Below are 12,771 nucleotides of genomic sequence, written 5' to 3' on the forward strand. Positions count from 1 at the left end.
CGAAAGCCGTAGCCTCTGCGGTGGAAAGGCTCCTGCCATTGAGGCCTGGCCCGCCTCAACCGCAGCGCCTGGTGTATTTTATACCCACACGCACGGTTCATGCAGTCCCGGGCAGTGGGCCCCGGGGAATCCCCGCTCCGACCTCGGCAAGAGGCCTGGGCGCGGCTGCGCTGGCCAGTGACGGCGGGGACCAGCCCAGCTGCCCTTGTTTTACCATCGCTCTCTGCAGCGGCCACACAACGCACCAGCCTTGTCCCGCTCGGGGCAGGGGAAGCCGAGCCCGCCCCGGGGCGGGACGCGCGAGGTCCCTCCCGCCAGGGGGCTGCGCTGGGCGGCGGGACCGCGCCCGCCAATCCTATGGCGCTGGGGACAGCGGGGAGCCCCGGTAGCCGGGGAGCAGCGAGAGCGCGGGGTGGCCGGGCTGCCGCGGGCAGCGATGTAACCCGGGACGTGGGCGGCGGCGTCTCCGTCTCCCCCCCGGGACTGAGGCGGGACATGGCGAATGTCAAGGTGGCCGTCCGGGTTCGGCCTCTGAGCAAAAGGTACGGGGGGCTCGGGGGCTGTGGGGCAAGGCCGGGCCGAGCTGGGCTCCGTGTGCACCGCGGGCGCCCCAGGGCGGTGCTGCGGCTGGGCTGCACGCGTGAGCCGCGGCGTTGTGCCAGTCCCACGCAGGTGGGCACTGCGTGGGTGGCCCGTGTGTCTTCTGTGTTCTCTAACCAGCTACGCCTCGGCCGTACTACTTGCACCGGCGGAGACCGGTTGGTGCCCCAGTACCAAGGCGAGAGATTTGTCGGAGGCACTTCAGCCGTGTAGGTGTGTCGCTATGTCTGTGTATGCACGTGTGTGTGTGTGCTGCTTAAGTGCTTACGAACAGTGGGTGTATATGGTGTGTGTGTACGTATCTATACACACAGTACTGTATAAATAGCAGAGGGAAGCAACCATATAGGTCCAACAAGTTAAGAAGGAATTGAGTGAGGGTCCACGGGAAAGCATGAGAGTGTTTGAGAGAGATGCTGTGCACCTGAATGTCCAAATAATACCGCTTCAGGCTGGTAGGAAGGGGGATGATGAGTGTGAAGGTGGAGACCATTTCTTCCACCACCTCCCACTGTCTCCTTCCCTGGCTGTAAAGCCCTGCTAGCCAGTCCAACTCATGAAATGCGTGTCCCGCCCCTCTCATTTATATGTGCTGTATTGTATTTATTTTCCGTTGTTCTGTTTGCTAATTACCCAGTGACATGGCAGCTCGGTAGCTTTTCTGGTTTTTGGCACTTTGAGAATGTTAACATACATCACTGATATTTTATATTCAGTGTGGGTAGTGGCTGAAGGGGCAGTATTCGACTAGGATTCATTTGCTTGTGTCTGAAGAAAAGAAATCCGGTTTTGAAAGTCTGATGTAAGGCGACAAGGAAGATGACTGAAATAGTCCTGTTCAGATCACCAGGTCCCTGGAAGGTCGTCTTAAACAAACAAACAAAAAGTGGTGCTGTTTATTTGACTTGTTCCCAACAGAAATGGGGCAATTGTCAGTCTCTGTAAGACGCCTCCCTCTTCCATTCCTTCCCCCCTCCCCGCTTTGTTGTTGCTCTTTTTCCCCCCCTGGTAGGCTGAAGCCGGATGTTCAGAATGTCACTCATTCCCTAGGGCTTGTTTGCTTCCAGAAGAATTCTTATAACCTCACTCAATACTGTGATTGCAAGTTCGTTTCCCACAAACGTGAAGATGCTGTAGCTAGAACAGATTTCTAATGTGACCTATGCGTATAATACATGGTATAATCAAAACCATGTGTACTGTGGAAATTTTGGGAGGAGGGGAAAGAGCAAGAAAGCACTGAAGCTGTGTGAAGTATGGGTGGCTAGTAACTTACTCTGTGTCAGGGGAAGGGGGAAAAGCAATATAGCATAGCAGAAAAATGGAAAAGTGCCATCAGCTCCCTCTCTGAGTCTTTGTTTTGATGATGCCTTTCTTTTTTTTTTTTAACTTGAGTCTGTCATGTTGTCTCTTGGCTTCATTGACCTGTAATAAATAACCCTTTTATGTTGTAGACAAGATTTTTCTGGAAGAGTTTCCCATCCTGAGAACTAATGCATTCATTTTACCAACAACATAGTAGTACATCTTGCACGCTTACATTCATGGAAGTGTTGCCATGGCCTTGATACATTTAGTTTGAGTTTATAACTTAATTTAAAAACTTGGTCTCAGTTTCAGCTAATGCAAAAGAAAGTCCTTTCTCTACATCAGTGATGTTTGAGGGAGGGAAAAGGTAGGTAAAAATAAGATTTGAATAAAACAAGGTTAGCAGTTTTTGTTGTAGGCTTCTTCCCTCCCCCCTTGCATAAATTTACACGTTTTTTGGATGCATTTTTGTCTTTATCTCAAAAGCAATTGTCATGTGAAATCCTTCCTGTTTAAAACCAAATTAAAATAAATGTCCAAATAACATTATAATCCTGACACTAATTCATGCTGTTATACTGTGGGGAAAACTGCAGTAGCAGGAGAAGGCCAACTACGACTTTTTGAATAATTTAGTATTGTTTTAATGTTACTGACGGATTCTTTGTATTTGCTATTTCTGTCGTGTTCAGATGCTTTCCAAAAATGAAAAGTAAGGGCCAAGTAACCGTAGGCAGTTGGTAATGACTGAAAGGCTCCAGTCCGTAAGATTTTAATTTAAATCTTGCCCAGAGGGTTTGGAAACTATTTTCACTCTGCATCTGACCATATCTGTCATTGTACTTCATTGTGTGATATATCACACATTTGTATCTTGCATAATGAATATTCCAAAAAGACTGCCAAACCTCTGTTATGCTTTGGTGTTATCCCAGCTCCTTGTGGATATCAGTGACAATTAGCACCATTGTTGGTAGTTTAGAAAGAGAGACCAAGGAATGGATGGGCAGGGGCTGTGATCTTCCCCTCTTACCAGGGTGTAGCAATGTGAGGAATCTTGCACTTCCCTAGTCTGTGCTGTTTCTGACTTTATGGGTGGAGGATTTAATTTAGTTGTGCTCTTGATCTGGCATCTTTCCCAAACCCTACATTAATTTAGGAAAAATAATTCTATCGGAGTGTACAAGGATTTTTTTTTCCCAGGTATTCCTTAGTGCAGGGGTTTGTGAGGTTATTACATAGGGGGTCGCGAGCTGTCAGCCTCCACTCCAAACCCCGCTTTGCCTCCTCACTTCCTGCATTTATAATGGTATTAAATATATTTAAAAGTGTTTTTAATTAATAAGGGGGGGGGTCACACTTAGAGGCTTGCTATGTGAAACGAGTCACCAGTACAAAAGTTTGAGAACCACTGCTTTAATGCAAGTTGAGTTGTGGTTTTTACCAGTTCATCCATCATTAGTCTCATCAAATAATTGCAAAGTCTTCCATTGAGAGATCTGTCATAGATTAATTATAGTTCCTTCCCCATCCTCCTAGTTTTTAAGGCAAAGATAGTGGAGGTCAACAAATAATGCATGCTAAAAGTGTCAGGTATTTGGGGAATACATGGAGATGTAAAGAAAAAGGAGAAAGTGAGTCTACATCCCTTAATGGGGAAAGAAAACCATGATAAAAATTCACTTATTTCAAATATCAGAGGGGTAGCCGTGTTAGTCTGGATCTGTAAAAGCAGCAAAGAGTCCTGTGGCACCTTATAGACTAACAGACGTATTGGAGCATGAGCTTTCGTGGGTGAATGCATGCATCCAACGAAGTGGGTATTCACCCATGAAAGCTCATGCTCCAATACATCTGTTAGTCTATAAGGTGCCATAGGACTCTTTGCTGCTTTTAGTTATTTCAAAACCACCTGTTTAAACAATATTACTTAGAGTATGTCTACACTGGCAGAGTTTCGGCACTGGGAGTTTTACAACACTGCTCAGAGAGCGCTGAAGGGAAACCGCTGTTGTGTGTTCATACTGTCAGCTGCCTGCATAATAGTGTATTCACATTTGCGGCACTTGCAACGGTATTTGGAGCAGTGCACTCTGGGCCACTATCCCACAGAGCATTTCTTCCTCTTCTGCCGCTAAGAGTTGTGGGAAGATCAAAGGGTTCATGAGGCATCCTGGGTCCTGTCACAATGCCCATAATGCATTGCTTTGCATCCCAGGAATCCCCGTGCTTCCATCTGCATTTGGTGCATCTTTCAATGGGTTGTGTACTGCATGCTCTGGCTGTTCGGGCGGCAGGAATAGATCCCGAACTGTTGACCAGTATGCGGCTCGCTGTGACCAACACATCACGAGTGGCAGTGGAGTTATTCCTTAAACTACAAAGGCAAGAGGAGTGCGACATTGATCTCGCCACACGTAGTAGCTACAACATGAGATTGTTGTGGCATTCATGGTGGTGCTGACCACATTGGCATGCCATCTTTGGGCTCGGGAAACAAGCACTGAGTGGTGGGATCACATCAGGATGCACATCTGGGATGACGAGCAGTGGCTGCAGAACTTTCAGATGAGGAAAGCCATATTCATGGGACTGTGTGATGAGCTCGCCTCAGCCCTGTGGTGCAAGGACACGAGAATGAGAGCTGCCCTGCTGTTGAAGCGTGTGGCGATTGCATTGTGGAAGCTGGCTAGTCCAGACTGCTCCAAGCGGGAGATTGCCTGGTGTGTGGAGCAGGCATGGCCATCTGGAAAGATGCTCTGAGACCACTGCACGCATCACTGAGCAAACAGGAAGGGGACTTTAAAATTCCAAAGGAATTTACGGGGTGGGGATGACGATTAGTCACCTGAGGGCAGAGCAGTAGAGTTCAAACCAATGACCAGAGAGGCAAGAACAGGCATTATGGGACACCTCCTGGAGGCCAATCGCAGTGCTGTAATCGACCACAGTGTCTACACTGACACCACAGCGCTGTAGCCCTGGCGCAGAAAGCTCTATGCTTCTCGTTGGTTGGTTTTTTTTTTTTTTTAAGAGCGCTGCAACTGCACTGTTTCTGCATACTAAGTGCTTGGCAGTGTGTACACCTTGGGAGTTACAGCACAGAAAGCTGCTTTACTGCGCAGAAACTTGCCAATGTAGACAGGGCCTTAATGAATTAATGCAGATCCTGTGGAAGCCTTGTCTGATGTCCTACTCTATATGCAGGAGATTATGTAGCATGTACAAATCAAACAAATGTATGAGAAGCAATTTATTATTGCCCTCATGAGGTTTTGATTGTACGGTATATGGCCACATATTCCCACACACCAACATGTAATTTTAAAATATCAGTGTTCAAAGTTTTAATGCTTTTAAGTATAATATAGTGAAAGAAAAGAAGCTGCATTACACTTAGAAAACATTTTATTGGCACTTTTGGAAAACTTCAGTGAGACCATAAACTATGTGGAGGAATTATTTTGTACTATGAGATCTGGAGAGACCTAATATGAAATGAGTAGATTCCTTTTACTAGTCTCTGGAATTTTAGGTCTCTGAAGCAGCCGCAGTAGGTGAGTCCTTCATTTTTCTTCAAGCAGCTTCTGCTGCTACAGCTGGCTCAATAGTTGCTAAATAGTAGCTTTTTTGGGCCAGGGACCATCTTTTTGTCATGTTTGTGATGTGCCTAGCTCAATGGGATCCTTGGGACTCCTAAGCACTTCCACAATACTAATAATATTTAAATTGTGAATATACCGTATGTATTCGTTCATAAGCTGAATTTTTGTAGTAAAAAAGAGAAGCACCAGAGAAGGGAGTCGGCTTATAAACCGGTATAGAGAGGGAGAGGTGAGACACAGCCCCTCTCCCCAACAAAGGGAACAAGGTGAAGCAGCAGAGCTAGAAAGGAAGAGGCAGGGCCAGAGTCTCCCCGCTTGTGGCCATGCTGTTCTCCCCCCAGCCTCCAAAGCAGCTGCAGCTCTGGGGCTGGCAGGCTGTGGCCGCGCCACCTGGCCCGGCCCGCTGGAGCACGCTGCAGCCAGGCCAGAGACATCCCCCCCCCCCGCCCTCCCGGCCCTCCCCAGATAAGGTGGGAAGGGATGGAATGGGGAGAGTGTGGGGGTCCTGGGCTAGGGGTGGGGTCATGTGGGGGGTGGTCACAGGGGTTACTCCCCTGACCCCCAGCTTCTACCTCCCCAAACATTTCCCCACCAGTTGCTGTCCTGGCCTGTCAGGGTAAGCAGCTGGCACACCGGGACACTTTGTTTACTTAGGTTTACCTCTGTGCCTGCGGATGCTCAAGGTAAACAAACCATCTTGGCCCACCGGCGGCTTATCCTGGTGGCCCGGGAGCCAAAGTTTGCTGAGCCCTGAATTATAGGGTCGGCTTATGAATGGCTCATAATTTCCATTTTTACTTATCCATCATGGGGGGGGGGTCGGCTTATAAATGAACTGACTTATGATTGAGTATATACTTTAAAATTTCTACGGTTCCTTGCAGAAACCTAAGCCAGTTTATAATCAACACATTTTAGAACAGTAAATGGATTAATCATTCTAATTCTGTTAATGAATATAGTCTTTGGTACCAAAATATTATCCTAGGAGAAAACTTAAAGAATGCTGATGTAACTTAATGTGCCCTGGAACTAGGTTTTTGTTTTCAAAATATTTATTACCCATGTAATAAGCTACATAAAAAATGTTTGTAGCAATTATACCTGAGTACACCTCTAACACTGTATTTCCCTTTTTAGAACAAAATTAGGAGGCACACAAGTTGAGTAGGCAGTTAAGTTGGAATGGTGATAGCTAATGTTGAAGCATTATATGGCTGGAGGAACTGGTGAAATCTCCATTTATTTCCAGACATTCTGAGGTTGGGATTTTTTTTTTAGCGGTGTAGAACTTTTATAAAGAAAGTGAAATATTATTTTATTTATTATTAGCTGGATACCATTGAAACACGCTTTCAGTCTTAACTAAGTCTTAACTAAGTCTTAACTAAGTACTGTACTTCTTCTTTTGTGGTTTAACCTTCTGCCAGGTTCTCTGATATCAGAGTAGGGCTTTGTGAACCAGGGAAGTAGCTGGGTTTCCTAAAATAACAGTGGGCACAAGCACCCTGTTGATAAGCATGTTATTTGGAGAGAATAAGGTCCCTTTCTGTCCAAACAAGTAAATGCCAGGTCTCCTCAGTACCGTGATATCATGTACCCTGCTGGTGCATCCAGCGCTGGTGATCGTAAACTTTGCCTTTATGGTCATCTAAGGCCTGCATAATGCTTGAGTGATATCCTTTGCCATTGACATATTCATGTGCTCCCCGTGGTGGGCAAACAATGGGCACGTGGTCACCATCAGTGGTCACAGTGCAGTTTGGTAAACCCATTCTCTCAAATCCTGCTATTATTTCAGACACATAGTAGGTATGTTCAATGCCTGGGGGTAGACCAAAGCAGTCATTGCCTCAAAAACCTCCACTACTACTACTGTACTGACTATTAACTTGCTCCCATCAAACTGATTAGTTACAGACCTGTAGCAGTTGGGTGTAGCCAGTTTCCAGATGGCAGTAGCAAATAGCTTCTGCACTGGTATGCCCTCCTTCATTTGTGTGTCCTGATGCTGAAGGGTTGGGGCTAGCTCTATCTTGGCGTTTACCTTTCTGCCACACATTCTGCTGGAGAACTGGCAAGGTTTAGAGGACAGGGTGGTAGAGCAGCTCTGGAGATGGACAGGACTACTCCGGTGCCTCTCCCTCTGAGGGAGGGCACTGGTGCTCAGTCAGGTAGTCTTGTCCATGCTCTGGCATCGGTTCAATGCCCCGGCCCCGGATTTCTGGAGTTCTTTTGGCCAGGACTGCACTGGGTCTCTGCGGGGGTCCTCCACCTACCCCTGGAGGAGGGAGGTCAGGGCTTGAAGTGCCTGCGCACTCAGGTCCTCGTCTTCCGCCTCCAGGCCCTGCAGAGGCTCCTTTATGGTGCAGGTAGTCTGGCGTGAAGCGTATTGGCGCACGCCTTCCTCCGCCGCCTCCGTGGGCTCTGATATGTTTCTCCCTGATGAAGCATCCTAACCCATAAAACAAAACAGTCCTGCAATGTAATGTAAATGACCTTTTGGACACAGCTGTCAACTTAGGATTGTACGGTAAAAATAAAACAGCACAATAACTCTCTCAAAATGCAATTGGATCAACTTTTATAAGAACATCTGATTTACAGATACTCTGGCCATAAAACTTTCAATGTATTGATACTTGACTGCATTTTTCAGTGGATCTTTCAGCAGTTATATGAAGTGCCTGCTTATAATTAAAAAATATATATATTAAATGTATCAACTTTTTTGCTTCTAAAGTAAGGTTCTCCAGTTATGTGAACTGTGGATTGTCACTTTTAAAACAAAATGGAAGTGAACTAAATTCCAAACAGTGTAAAATACTTATTTCCTTAGTCGTGGTTTTTAAGATTTATGCTGAAACTTTTTCATGAGTCTGGTGCTCTTTGCTACTTTTTCTGACTGTAAAGACACTACACTACAGAGCTACAAAGATTTCTTGCTGCCATGAGGGAGTTTTTATAAACTGGATTGTCTGTCAGTGTTAGATATAATTGGTGGGGAGGGATAGCTCAGTGGTTTGAGTATTAGCCTGCTAAACCTAGGGTTGTAAGTTCAATCTTGAGGGGGCCAGTTGGGGATTGGTCCTGGTTTGAGCAGGGGGTTGGACTAGATGATCTCCTGAGGTCCCTAATAATCTATGATACAAGTTGCTCTTAAGATTTGTATTTAAATATTAGATTTATGGGCTTACACTACTACAATTTAGTGTTTTTCATATTTTAACTGAATTTTTTTATCTGTTTCCAGAGAGAATGCAGAAGGGGGAAGAATAATTGTTGAAGTTGATGAAAAAGTGGCAAAAGTCAGAAACATAAAGGTAAGTTTGGTTTTTTTTCTTCTGCTTCTCAAACTCTGATGGTTCTAGAACAGGGGTGGGCAAACTTTTTAGCCTGAGGGCCACATTGGGGAATAGAAATTGTATGGCGAGCCATGAATGCTCACAAAATTGGGGTTGGGGTGCGGGAGGGGGTGAGAGCTCTGGGGGGCAGCTGGGAGGAGAAGTTTGGAGTGTAGGAGGGTGGTCTGGGCTGGGACTGAGGATTTCAGAGAGGGATCAGGGCTGGGACACGGGTGCGGGAAGCAGTGCAGGTTCTGGCTGGAGGTGTGGGCTCTGGGGTGGGGCTGGGGATGAGAAGTTTGAGGTGCAGGAGGGTGCTCCGGGCTGGGATCAAGGGGTTTGGAGAGTGGGAGGGGGATCAGGGCTGGGGCAGGGGGTTGGGGCATGGGGAGAGGCTCAGGTGTGCAGGCTCCAAGCAATGCTTACCTCAAGCAGCTCCCAGTAACAGTGGCATGTCCCTTCCCCGGCCCCTACGCATGGAGTGGCCCCAGCCTTTGGAACGGGGCTATGCCATGTTTTCCGGAAGCCATGTGGTGCGGCCCCCAACCTGGCGACCGGGCTGGAGTGCTGGAGCGGGGCCATGCCACATGGTGCAGCCCCCAACCTGGTGCCCCGGCTAGAGCACCGGAGCGGGGCCAAGCTGCGTGGTATGGCCCCTGACCTGGTGTCCCGGCTGGAGCTCACTGGCTGGATTAAAATGGCCGATCTGGCCCCCAGACCGTAGTTTGCCCACCCCTGTTCTAGAATAATGATGACATTCTGTGGGACTGTATAGCTGTATTTTTATTTGGCCATTGGATCATCCAAAAAGCAAGTTTACAAATAAAACAGGAAGGAAATATGAAGAAAGAATCTTTAATTGGCACAGATACTGTGTTGTTTTAGAGTTTCCATGAACATCTGTGTTTTTTGTAAGATAAACAAAGAACATGTAGCTGTGCTTCTCTTGCTTTCTGTTTTCTGTATCTATCAAAGCCTCAGTACTGTGGCTGCATGCCATGGTTCAAGACTGTCAGTAAATTGTTAGTAACAGTAAGATAGTCACAAAATCCCAAACATCTGGATAACGTGCTCTCTTTCCTTTTCTCCCTTCTCCCACCATTTGCAGTCAGATGCAATTGCAACTAAGGTGTGAAATTGAGCAAAATGTATTCATCTACAGTTAAGGCTTTGATGGGTGACTGAAAACACTGAGAATTGACATACTGCACCCTCCTTCCTTTCCCTTTGGGATTCTTGGAGGCTACCTGCATGGGACGTGAACCAGAGCTGTGTTTAAGACACTGAGGCTCTTTAATGCTGCTAAGCTACTCAGTAAATTAGTAAAATGGGACCAAAGTCTGAGTTTCCATGCTCTTTCCGCTTCAAAAGGCAAATGAATGAAATGTAGAATAGTCTAGATAACTGGGGGAATTCTAAAGGACTCATGTTTTCTTTATTTCTTGCTTGCTTTTTTGTTTATATCTGCATGTCAGCCCAATTATTTTAGATGACTTGTTCAAGAGAATTAGTATTTTAAATTTCTTAGGAGGAAGCTTGGCACAGATGAGATGAATAGACTTGTGCCTTTTACCCTCTTGTTCTGGCTGCTAATCTGGGCTCTATCCTGTTAGGATAGCAGTTGATAGTGCTCAGCAATGCCAGAGATGCTTTTTTCTTCTCTCTTGCAGGTGTGAAGGGGGAAGGTACTGCTCACCTGCTGTATAATTCCTTTCTTCTTCATGTATAATATTATGGCCCCAATCCTGTAAATTGTTCCGTATGGGCCAAGCTTGAGTCAGTTTGGCTCTGTGCAGGTGCAGGGCTCTCCCCATGTGGAACAGTTTGCATGATTAGGGCCTAGGGACCTATGGAAGTATTTCCTTTTGCAACACTTTAAAGCTTTGCACCTAAAACTGACATAGGAGAAGACAGTAGGACTATAATTCTAATTTAAATATTTGAATAACCATTGCTCCTCTACCCTCTAAAATAAATAAAGTCAGATTAAGATTTCCTGGTCTACTTACCTAGGGACACAGGGACCTAGAACTGAAGCAAATTGAGCTAATGTTAGTAGTTTAACATTTGTTTCAACAATAGAGCTTCTGGTACCTTACAAAGATTTGGTTCCCTTCGTCATGCCCATTTGACAATAAGTGAGAAATTATACTGGTAATTTCATAAGGTAATTAAAGTAAATGTATGGACAGAGCAAATCTGAGGTCACAATAAGATCACAGAAATGTTGAGGAGTTTGCAGAGACCAGGTGGTTCTTGGTAGTTTTTGCATTTTAATTGTTTTACTAACGGTTATATGCATCAAAGGTGTTCCAGAGTCTCCTTACAGTTCCATCTTCAAGAAGAATCTGAAGTGTGTGTCACAAGTTTAGAGTCTTAGCGAAAGGATTCCTCTGGAATAAGCCTAGAGCATAGTGTGATAGACTCAGGCCAGTTGGGTACAGCAGAATAGCTGAAGGCAGATATACTGGCCACTGGATTAACAGTTTTCTGTTCTCTGACTGACCAGAGCAGGGGCTGCTCCAGGCTAATGAGAACACCTGACTCTAATTAACCTGTAAGGAGTCAGGTGAGGCCATTCAGTTAATGTGACCACCTGACTCTAATTAAGGCCCTGTTGTTACTATAAAAAGGGCTCACTCCAGTCAGGCAGAGGAGCGGAAGTGTGGCTGAAGGGCTGGTTACTGAAGACACCCTAAAACATAATTAAAGGAGCCCTAAGGTAAGGGAGAAGCAGGAGATCTGTGGGGAAGTGGCCCAGGGAAATGTAGCAACTCTGGCAGTGAAAGGTTGGCTGCCAACAACTGCTACCATTAGGGTCCCTGGGCTGGAACCCGGAGTAGAGGGTGGGCCTGGGTTCCCCACAACTACAGGAACAGCTCCTGGAAGGGGAAGTCAGGTCCCTATCAGGACAGGAGGCTGAACAGAGACTGTGGGAGTTCTCTCACCAACCTCCTTGCAGCCTATGATGAAAAGGGCTCAGTAGACTGTAACCCTGGCCCTAGAGAGAGAAGGACTACGTGGAGGGTCACAGTGAGCCACTGAGGCTAAGCATAAACTGCCTAGAAGCGCAGGACCCACAGGAGCAAGGTCAGAGCTCTGCCACAACAGATAGATTGTAAAATGGATGAAGAGTTTAGCAGGTTATAATGCTCAGCTAGGCTACAGCATAGTTAACAATCAGTATATTTAATATTAGGTCATTTTAGAGAGGTTTTCTGTGTGTATTTCTGTGTCAGAGAAGGCAAAAATGGCCTTAAAGCTTAGCATGTGCACTCATAGTAATCCATGTAAACAACTTCTGTGGTACAGAATTATCTGGTGATATGAGAGGAATATCTTTTGAAGGCAGAAATTATGCTACAGATCAGACAGTAAATATCACAGCAGTCAGATTAAGCTACTAGGCCAGGATTTCCAGAAGTGACTACAGAGTTTGTGTGCCCAACTTGAAACAACTGAAAGAGGACGGATGTGCAGCATGCAGGTGCTCAGCCCTTTCTCAAGCATGCAAGAAAAATGGGAGCTTCCTTACCACGTGCCTCACTTGTGTGGTGGTGGGTTGTTCCAATGGTCCCTTTTCTCCCCAGCCATCATGTCTTTTGCTTTCTTGGGGGAATCTCTGACAATCAGGATAGTGTTGTGGGGATTTGGGGATTAACCTAGTCAAACCCAAGCAGCGAATTTAATCAGGCCCATCTAGGAGTCCCTCCCTGAAATGATAGTAGCTAGGAAGAAGCCATCTGTAGGCTTCAGATGTGCAACTGAACCTAGTTAGACTGACCTTTAGAGAGAGCCATGAAAGAAGTACTTTGCTTAGGAACAGAGGGATGGAGGGGCTTGCTTACCAGAAGTCTGGCAGGGAGTTCTAGAGCCCTAAGAGCTGACCTATTTATATTTTGTTTGATATTTCA

The 12,771-nt window shown here is 46.1% G+C and overlaps 1 protein-coding gene across 9 annotated transcripts in view; it reads left to right on the top strand.

Annotated features, from left to right (window-relative positions):
* The first annotated feature begins 239 nt into the window (after window positions 1–239).
* The window catches only part of STARD9 (StAR related lipid transfer domain containing 9), a 174,345-nt gene continuing 161,813 nt past the window's right edge, over window positions 240–12,771 (top strand). For 4 of the 9 annotated variants that reach the window (XR_005597980.1, XM_039536963.1, XM_039536968.1 and 1 more), the window contains exons 1-2: window positions 243–542; window positions 8,767–8,836. Coding sequence is in view for 6 of the 9 variants with exons in the window: in XM_039536963.1 (XP_039392897.1) it covers window positions 358–542; window positions 8,767–8,836 (255 nt within the window). In the remaining 3 variants the exon portion in view is untranslated. Of the gene's footprint in view, window positions 543–8,766; window positions 8,837–12,771 lie in introns of all 9 variants that reach the window. The other 5 variants (XR_005597981.1, XM_039536965.1, XM_039536967.1 and 2 more) reach the window with 2 other exon arrangements.

Source organism: Mauremys reevesii, linkage group 4 (genome assembly GCF_016161935.1).
Source record: "Mauremys reevesii isolate NIE-2019 linkage group 4, ASM1616193v1, whole genome shotgun sequence".
In the NCBI taxonomy this organism is placed as follows: Eukaryota; Metazoa; Chordata; order Testudines; family Geoemydidae; genus Mauremys; species Mauremys reevesii.